Source organism: Rhincodon typus, chromosome 25 (genome assembly GCF_021869965.1).
Source record: "Rhincodon typus isolate 14 chromosome 25, sRhiTyp1.1, whole genome shotgun sequence".
Lineage (NCBI taxonomy): Eukaryota > Metazoa > Chordata > Chondrichthyes > Orectolobiformes > Rhincodontidae > Rhincodon > Rhincodon typus.
The window spans coordinates 7,684,844-7,695,186 of record NC_063356.1 but is presented as its reverse complement, the minus strand read 5'-3'; the positions used below and the strand labels follow the sequence as shown (position 1 = coordinate 7,695,186).

General features: G+C 42.9%; 1 protein-coding gene across 1 annotated transcript in view; it reads left to right on the top strand.

The window, feature by feature from the left end:
* nfasca (neurofascin homolog (chicken) a) overlaps window positions 1–10,343 on the top strand; it is a 126,624-nt gene that overhangs the window by 83,007 nt on the left and 33,274 nt on the right. Inside the window, exons 23-25 of the mRNA XM_048612000.1 lie at window positions 2,249–2,371; window positions 3,199–3,375; window positions 5,923–5,958. Coding sequence (XP_048467957.1) covers window positions 2,249–2,371; window positions 3,199–3,375; window positions 5,923–5,958 — 336 coding nt within the window. The remainder of the gene's footprint in view (window positions 1–2,248; window positions 2,372–3,198; window positions 3,376–5,922; window positions 5,959–10,343) is intronic.

Below are 10,343 nucleotides of genomic sequence, written 5' to 3'. Positions count from 1 at the left end.
AGTAGGTAGGCCCAGTGCAGACTCGTGCAGACTAGTGTCGGTCAGTAAGTAGGCCCAGCGCAGACTCGAGCAGATTAATGTCGGTCAGTAAGTAGGCCCAGCGCAGACTCGAGCAGACTAGTGTCGGTCAGTAAGTAGGCCCAGCGTGGACTCGAGCAGACTAGTGTTGGTCAGTAAGTAGGCCCAGTGCGGACTCGAGCAGCCTAGTGTTGGTCAGTAAGTAGGCCCAGTGTAGACTCAAGCAGACTAGTATCAGTCAGTAAGTAGGCCCAGTGCGGACTCGAGCAGACTAGTGTCGGTCAGTAAGTAGGCCCAGTGAGGACTCGAGCAGACTAGTGTCGGTCAGTAGGTAGGCCCAGCGCGAACTCGAGCAGACTAGTGGTCGTCAGTAAGTAGGCCCAGCGCGGACTCGAGCAGACTAGTGTCGGTCAGTAAGTAGGCCCAGCGTGGACTCGAGCAGACTAGTGTTGGTCAGTAAGTAGGCCCAGTGCGGACTCGAGCAGACTAGTGTTGGTCAGTAAGTAGGCCCAGCGCAGACTCGAGCGGACTAAGGGCGGCCGTAGTGGAGCACCCAACATGAAGGACTATAAATTTGAACACCATTTCTTTATTTCTTTATTCTTCTACCTTTATTTTCTATATTTTTGGGTTTTTTTTCTGTGTTTTAAAATGGCGCTGGAGAGTAGTGACACTATAAAACACCTTTCGTTGTGTTTTGTAACAAAATGCACGTGAAAATAAATAAACCAAATTTCAATTCTAAATGGTGCAACTCTCAAGAATTATTCCTACCAATGTTGTCAACACAGACCGTAAAGATAGGGAACTACAAGAACAAATGTTATCACACAGCAATGGTTCATTATTTCCTTCATTCTCATAGGAGTTCTCATCAAAATCTATCAAATTGTAGCAGAACTAGATAGGTTAAGCAAAGGAAGGATGTTCCTGATGAGAGGGAGTCCAGAACCAGGGGTCACACACTCTGAGGATACTGGGTAGGCCATTTAGGATTGAGATAAGGAGAAATTTCTTCGCTTGGAGAATGGTGAGCCTGTGGAATTATCTGCCAGAGAAAAGTGGTTGAGGCCAAATCATTGAATGTATTCAAGAAGGAGTTTGACGTATTTCTTGGGGATAAAGGGCTAAAAGGGTATGTAGAGAAAGCAGGAACAAAGTGCTGAGTTGGATGAACAGTCATGATCATATTGATTGGTTACACTGGCCGACACTGGCTTTGCCATCTGGTAACAGCATGGTGTGAGCATGGAGCATCTGGAACTCTTTTGAATGACAGAGCCCAACAGTCAATTCCTTAATCCATGAATCTCAAGATATGAGAAAGAACAGGGAAGAAGAAACAAGCTGAATTCAAGTCAAATTAGATATAGGAAGAGAGAAATTGTGTGAGAGAGAGAGTGAGAGCGAAATAAACCTAGGAATGATATATTACCTGATGATATGACCATTCACATTTTAATCATTCCCTTTTGAGCTGGGGAACTTCCTGAAATATAAATTACTTTATTTTAGAAAGTACCCTTTACACGATTAAATACCAGTCCTAACTTTCTAAAGCCAGTTTTATTTAACGCTGCAAATTTCCTGGCACTCATTTGGGCAGGAGGACAGAGTGAGGTTGAATTCCCATTTTCACAAGGTCCATAACTGAGCAAAGACAACCTGTCTGGCAAATCGTAGTGAGTTGTGATTTGTGGGCCACATTTAACTGATCACAGGTGTCTGGGTTAGTTACGCATGAATATTGACATACACAATTACACTCACCATGATTGTCCCAGCAAAGCTTGGGCCAGTTATATTACCCAGGAAAGAAACCAAACCTGATTGATCACCATCCTGTGGATTTAAGCTACTTTCCCTAATTATCATTCCAATAGGGAGAACAAAAGTTTATCCCAAGGTAGTTCAACTCTGGTATTTTTAACTCATGCATCTTTCAAAGGGAACTTTTGAATCTTTAATCCACTATAAAGCAATAAAAATGACAGAATGTCTATCTGAAATGTCCCAGAAGGAATTAACTGCAAAGGGCTGCCAGTCTTCTTTCACTGATCTTAAGTGTCCAGTCATAGAGACTTGTGAATATTAGCATAAGAATACAAGGGGTTTTTCTGATTTTTGCTGACAACACTGGATGTTTGCAGTAAAGGTTCCTCTTTTAGCGATATTTATGTTTGTCACAAATGAATCCTGATTGCTATTACCTGTCCTCTTTCTCTCACAGTTCCTGGAAAACCGAGTCACCTCAGAATCCGACAGCCAGACTTGGAGAGCATTACATTGCAGTGGGGTTCTCCTCGTGATCCAAACGGAATCATCACCGGCTATGTGATCATGTACCACCCACGTATGTATCATGAGGACTGCCTGATCCAGCAATGATAAGCTGAATGAATGAATATTCTGGCCCTCATTGTCATAAAGTTGTCATCATATTGTGGACAGAGCTTTAACACACACAATTTAATTACAGAGGGTATGCACTATTGAGTGTTAGCTGTCACAGTGGGTGTCAGAGTGCGGTGATCCACTTACTGCCTTGGAAACAAGACAGAGGGATAGTTCCCTTCATCTCCATTACAGTAATCTCTAAACCTGTCTTTAATGTTGATGTTCAGCTCAGGACAGTAGGGTGAGTTGGAGAAGCTGAAAGAGAAGGCCCTGTGAGGGTGAGAGATATAAAGGCCCCGCGGAAGAATTTAGCAACACTGCAGTTTTGTCCTTGGCTGGGACACCGCTGTTCTCACAGTGCCGATTGTACAGGCTGGATTTAGAACGCAGACAGCTAGCATCAAAAGAATGGTGGGTGGGAACACTACAGCATCAGTCAGCATTAATAGGTAGTGGCAGTAGGGACAGATTGTGTAATGGTATTGATTCTGTAATGGCAGTGCGACCAGTGAGTCGAAAGTGGCAATGCCAAAGCAGCAAATGGGAGGAGAGCCGCTAAACAAATAACAAGTATTGATGTGGAAGTGGGCATGAGTGTAACATTGGCGACAGGACCATGGGCATATGCTGTGCATAAATTGGCTGCTTCATTTCCTATATGACAAAAAGTGACAACACTTCAAAAAGTACATCGTTGGATGCAAAGCACTTTGAGATGCTCTTATAGTTGTCCTTTGATGTGGACTTTGAATTTAATGTAGTTTCTTTTACTTACTCCCAAAGTGACTGGTTCACGGTCAAGACGCAATTCCACCATTCCCAGGCTTGGGCCTGATGTGACCAGTTACAAGTTGGAGAGGGTTGATGCAAACACCAAGTACAGGTTCTATGTCTTCGCTCAAACCCGCCAAGGACTCGGAGAAGCGATTGTATTGGATTCGCCTGACTTTGAAAACGAAGGTAAGAGGGGTTGGAGGAGCTGTGCAGAATGCTTCACATTAATCGGGCCACTGTCCAAAATCGCAAGGGATTCTGAACGGGTACGCTTCCTGAGCAAAAAAAAGGGCAGACTTTGCCTGAGCGATAGCAGATTGAGTCTTGTGCAAGAAGCTGGTCAGATCTTTAATCCAAAACTAGTTTGTAGTTAGGCAGAAACAGAAAAAGTACCGATAATACCAGACAGCCTAAACAATGGGGTACTGTGCTCCATTTGTGCTGTTACAACCCATCCACAGTACACACATACACAGCTCTGAACTGTCCCACATTTTAAATGGGCCTTTTGCACTTCGTGCTTTGTACGCTCTGTGCATGTGCATGGTCCCTCCTAACCCATAGTTACTAAGTTATTGCTTTGAGACTTTCTAATAAGAACAGCAGGTTTTAGGATCACATTCTGTAACTCTAGGATTGCCTTTCCTATTTACGTTTCAGCCCTGCTGGTTTGTGAGTGTGACCCAGCTCTGAAGGCAACATTAATTTTAAAAGAAACACTGGTGGAGCTAACCTTTGAAACTTCTCGGGCTTCAAACCCGGTTATACTCAACTGACTGACTACAACCTGTCTGGGCACAGGGACCAGTCATTCAAGTGGGTAACCATGTACGTCTGTCCAGGTGAGGGAGGAAAGGGTTCACTCTCAGTTAGTTCTGTACAGGCTGTGTGTTGCTCCATGTATATTGATGTGGATGTATGGAGTAAACTGGTGTAACAGATAAGACGATATTGCCTTTTACTGTACAGTTAATGCAGAATGTGACCATTCGTCAAGTAATTTTCAGAGAGCTTTTGTGATCCCAAAATCTGATGGACTTACATCCTTCCTTTTATCCCAATAAAGATGTCTATCCTGCTTTTATTAAGGGTTCTGTTTTACTAACGTAAATAAAAACAGCTTTGTGTCAGTTTGAACAGGATTAAACAGATTTCAAATGGCGCCAAGGCATGTGGATTAAGATTGGCAATTCCAGTTTGGCTTCTTTCATAGCGCCGTAGAATCTATAACTGAGAAAAAGGCTCATCGAGTCTGCACCAGTCAAAAATAACCAGCTGGGTCTTTGAACTATTTATCTAGTGTTGTTACCCCTATGCCAGTATCACCCTGTATGTTATAGGCATTTCTAACCAACCTGTTAAGACATATTATGGTACACCCATTGAACAGGTAGGATTTGAGTTCACACCTTCTGACTCAGAGGGAGGGATACTACCTCCATGCAACAAGAGCCGTTACCATTACCGGATGCCAGAGAATAGATATTTTCTAATCAACCTGTTCAGTGATGTTATGATGCACCTCTGGAAGCACGTGGCTTCTTGATCTAGAGGTAGGAGCACTACTTCTGTGCCATTAGAGTGCTTCCATGTCTATTATAATATTTGTTAGAGTTCTCATTTTCCTGACTTTACAAACACTACAGTGGAGCTGTTTGTGTCCTTCTGGGGACCAGTGTGCCACATCTAACTCACATGATATTGGCCTCCAGTCTTGGCAGGACAAGCATAGAGTGATGCCTTTCTGTATTCGACACCATCCTCTGACCCCAGCCATGTAAGGGCCACAGACAAAGATTTCACCTCTTTCCAGGTCAGTTGACTGTTACCAAAGTGAGGTCAGCATGTCTGTGTTATAGCCTTCTCCAATAAGTTGTTGAGATTGCATCCAGTTTGGAGCAGGGTAGATACAGACTTTCAAACCCATCTAGAGCAGGAATATCAACTTTCAGTCATGTTAGCCTCCTCAGAACTAATAGAGGAATTAGAAATGTTCAGCAATCTCCAATACCAATGATTGTAGCACAATTTAATCAATATCTGGTAATAAATTAAAGACTATGAGTGAACCCAATTCAGATGATTTAACTGTAGAATGACAGAAACCCTGGCTGGAATCCAATCAAGCAATTCAGAAAATTTGTGAGTAGCATAAAGGACTTGAAATTGGGTTACTGCCTTCAATCTCATCAGGGTTTTATGGATAAGCAAACTGTAAAAGCATATCGTAGTTGTGATAAAATCTCTGTCTGTCATGATTAGATTTCACAGAAGGTACAGAAGGAGGCCATTCAGCCCATACATCTGCACCAGCTTTCCCAATGAGCACCAGGACTTACTGTAAAATACACAGGTTATTTTTGTAGTACATGCTGTGAAGTTTGGGATGCTGGTACTGGATTCCTGGTCTATTATTTCTGTTGGTGGTGATAATCAGTGTTGCGCATGTACCCTGAAGGACTCTGAAACAATCAATGAAAATATATTGATTGACCATTTACAATTGGTTATGGGAAATAGCAGTCAAAGCAAACGTTATATAATACTGTGGGTTTGCATCATATAATGCAGTGAAGGTCCATTACAATGAGGTGAATAAATATTGAGCTATTGGCAAGATAATGATTCAACCTTCATCTTTCGTTTCTATGACTATATGTGCTTGTTATCTTTTTAATCTGTAGTCTTCTATTTTTTCCTTCCTTTCTTCCCTCTTTGCCTTTCTCTCTGAAGTCACCCCTACTCCTGAGATTGCAATAACAATTGGAGGTAATGGGAGAATGGGATGGGGGAGATAAAGGAGACTGCTTAAAAGTCAAAATGAGCACTGTGTTCATTACTAGAGAAACAGATACCGGAGAAAGTACAGAGTGCAAGGCTCTAAACTGAGAGTGTGGCATTTGGGAATCAAGACAAATGAAGTTCATCCAGACTTGTCAATATTGTTTGAGGTCTTGTGTTTGAATAGAGCCTTAAACTCACTTCTCAATATCTGCTATCTATGTTATAATATATACTGTACGCAATTTTCTATGTGGATGGTAAACATTTGGCTTTCGAAATCCTGTTGGCCCCTCTTGCATCACATTTGCAAGAGAAAGACTTGACGTTTTTTTGTGCAGCAGTGTTACCTTCCAAGAGCAGAGAATAAATTCCAGGGTATTGCCTACACAGTGTATATTATAACTGGGCTACACTGACTGTCTGTGCACAAGCTCCGTATGTACATCATCATCGCTTGCCCTAGCTTTATTATGTACCCTGTCTTCATTAAACATTATGCAGGTCCATTTGGTGCAATGGTAGTGCCCCAACCTCTAAGCCAGCAGGCCTGGGTTCAAATCCCACCTGCTCTCAAGGTGTATAATAGTATTTCTGAGCTAGTCAATTAAAAAATATCTATTCAAAATTCATCCTAATCCTCCCTTTAGCGAAAGAGCAGCAACAATGCCAATCTGTCCACATGGACTGTAGTTGGTGTAGACTTAGTACAGTTCTGTGAGGGAAGGCTATGCAGCAACATTGGGTGATAGGAAAGTCTGTAAGAGCTTCTTGTCAGCACAGGCACCTGGAGGTTTTTAGGAGTTCTTTCTCATAAGATTTTCTTGGTGCTGAAGTTCCCGGAGGGATAGATCTGCAGCAGTGATTGCATGTGATTGATAGTTTGTGTGGCTGTGTCTGTGCCGATCAAGGTGAAGGATTGTGACTGATGATAAGGGAAGGATTTTACACACCGCGTGTCCAATGTTAACACCAAGAGCCCCCAGGTCAGGTTCAGCGATTCTCTCTGCCAACTCCACAATAGCTGATCAATCCTACCTCAGAGGAATGCCCCTAAGGAACAATGTGTGGAGGTGCCGGTGTTGGACTGGGGTGGACAAGGTCAAAAATCACACGATTCCAGGTTATTGTCCAACGGGTTTATTTAAAAACACAAGCTTTCAGAGGCTCGCTCCTACTTTCAGCTGTTAGTGAGAGAGGACGCATCAGACACAGAATTTATAAGTAAAAGATCAAAGGGTCATACAGCTGATGCAAATGTGTCAAACAAACCTAAGATGGCCGTTAAATCTTTAATCGGTTAGAAAGGACATGCAGGTTTCAATTGATTAATATGCAAATCCCAGAATTTCTTTCAAGTCACTGCCCTGAGATAACTAAAGGTTTTATCAGTATATCAGAGGTGACATCTCAGGCCAGACAATGCATTTTTGGTGTGAGGCCTTGTTTAGAATCTGTGATTCAACTTGGAGTCAGACTAGTTTTATTTCCAAAAAAGACATTTATAAAATGCCACATTGACTTACTATCTACAAATTATATGCTTTTTGAACAAAATAGAATGTATCTGCAAATGCGAATTCCCCCCCTAGATTTGTGTGTGTGTGTTTGTGTGTGTGTGTGTGTGTGTATGGGTGGATGTGGGAGAGAGAGAGACAGAGAATGCATGTGTGGGAGAGAGAGAGAAGGTGTGTGTGTGTGAGAGAGAGAGAGAGAGTGTGTGTGTGTGTGTGTGTTGTGCGCGTGCGCGCGTGAGAGAGAGAGTGTGTGTTTGAGAGAGATAGTGTGTGAGAGAGACTGTGTGTGTGTGTGTGTGGGAGAGAGAGAGAGTGTGTGTGGGAGAGAGAGAGTGTGTGTGTGAGAGAGAGAGTGTGTGTGGGAGAGAGAGAGTGTGTGTGGGAGAGAGAGAGACTGTGTGTGTGTGAGAGAGAGACTGTGTGTGTGTGAGAGAGAGACTGTGTGTGTGTGAGAGAGAGACTGTGTGTGTGGGAAAGAGAGAGTGTGTGTGTGGGAAAGAGAGAGAGTGTGTGCGTGTGAGAGAGAGAGAGTATGTGTGAGAGAGAGAGTGTGTGCGTGTGAGAGAGAGAGAGTGTGTGTGAGAGAGAGAGAGTGTGTGTGAGAGAGACAGAGAGTGTGTGTGGGAGACAGAGAGTGTGTATGTGTGCGTGTGCGTGTGCGTGTATGTGTGTGTGTGTGTGTGTGTGTGTGAGAGTATACAGTGTGGTGGGGTCACCTGTAGTGCGACACGAACCCAAGATCCCAGTTGAGGCTGTCTTCATGGAGACCGAACTTGGCAATCAGCGTGTGCTTGGTGACTGTGTTGTTGTGTATCCCGAAGTCCGCTTTGGAGGAAGTTTATCTGAAGATCCGAGGACGAATTTCCTTGACCGCTGAAGTATCTCCCCACTGGGAGGCATTTTATAAATTCCTACTTTGGAAGTAAAACTAGTCTGACTCCAAGTTGAATCACAGATTTTAAACAAGGCCTCACACCTAAAATGCATTGTCTGACCTGAGATGTCACTGATATACTAATAAAACCTTTAGTTATCTCGGGGCAGTGACTTGAAAGAAGTTCTGGGATTTGCATGTTAATCAATTGAAACCTGCATGTCCTTTCTAACCGATTAAAGATTTAACAGCCATCTTAGGCTTGTTTGACGCATGTACGACCCTTTGATCTTTTACTTATAAATTCTGTGTCTGATGCATCCTCTCTCACTAACACCTGAAGAAGGAGCGAGCCTCCGAAAGCTTGGGTTTTCAAATAAACCTGTTGGACAATAACCTGGAGTCGTGTGATTTTTGACCTTAAAGGAACAACAGAATGAAACAGAGTATCTGATCCATCATGCCTGCCCTTCTGTTACATTCCCCACATCAGCCATCTCGTGGTCTCTCTGAGATCACTGAGCAAGTTCCAGATTACAGCCGTGTTGGGTCTGTGCCCATTTAGAATTAATTAGTCTGCAGGCATTAAGTAAGGAGACCATCACAACTGCTTTTGGATGTCAGCACCAAATGTTGGCCTCACACTTTCCTCATCGTGTTTTTATTACTATAATTCTCGCGGTTTCCTTCCATTTGAAGAGATGACCTTAACACAGTCACACAGAGAGACATCTTACAACAGCGGCTCCAACGTTAAAAGCCTATGTTTTCAACAAGGGAGCAAACTTGATCCCAAACAGCAACAGAAGTTTAAGTAATTTAATGGTGGAGAAAGTAAAGTACATTTGGGAGGTACAGGCGGTGAATTGTTTGCGAACAAAGTTCGTGATTGGGAGGCATTTTATAAATTCCTACTTTGGAAATAAAACTAGTCTGACTCCGAGTTGAATCACAGATTCTAAACAAGGCCTCACACCTAAAATGCATTGTCTAACCTGAGATGTCACATGGATGATAGTATAATGTAAGGTATGCAGGGTAGTTTGATTTTAGTATGATAATAAGTCGGCACAACATCGAGGGCCAAAGGACCTGTACTGTGCTGTACTGTTCTATGTTCCATGTTCTATGATTGTCCCAAAACATTACAGGCCCAGTTTCACAGCAAGGATTCTGCCTGGTGATGTTTCCATTAAAATATTCCAGGAACTGGGCAGCCTTTCTTGTTTGCTTGTTAGTCACAGACTCATCCATTGAGCTGTGCATCTGAACCTTATGTAAAGCCCAGTGACATGGTCCAGTCTTTGTACAATCCTGCATTCACATTGGAACTACATGGGGCACTGGTTATAACAAACAGAACTAATCGCAGAATGATCTGGTTTCTTTAGACACTCATAAAATGGATATTTTCTAATCAATGTGATCAGTGATGTTATTGTGCATCTCTGGAGCAGGTGGGATTTGAATTTGGATCTCCTGACTCTGAGATAGGGATGCTACACCAGTGCACCACAAGATCCTAGACCCTCATTAAATAGAATAGAAAGAGTAAAATAGGCCAGCTGCAGTAACTGTCAAGAGGACAACATGACTGGCTCCTTGGTAACTGCTACCTCCACACCCCATTCCACCATTCTTACCCCAAGGACTTGCAGAAAATAGAGTATTTCTTTATAAAAAGTGACTTGTAGTGTCTGTTACAATTAGAGAACCAGAGGGTCTGAAGTTAAACGCATTAAGTACACTGACTGTTCCTCCATTATACTTCATGATTAATAAGAATGGGATGGGGTTGAAAAGCAAGGCACATTCATAATGGGGACCTCAACTCACTTTGGCCAGAAATGGACAAACAACGTCGCCAGCCACCACCACTGACTCTGTGTATATGTGTGTGTGAGAGACAGGGACTGAGTGTCCCACTACTGACTCTGTGTGTATATGTCTGTGTGAGAGACAGGGACTGAGTGTCCCACCAC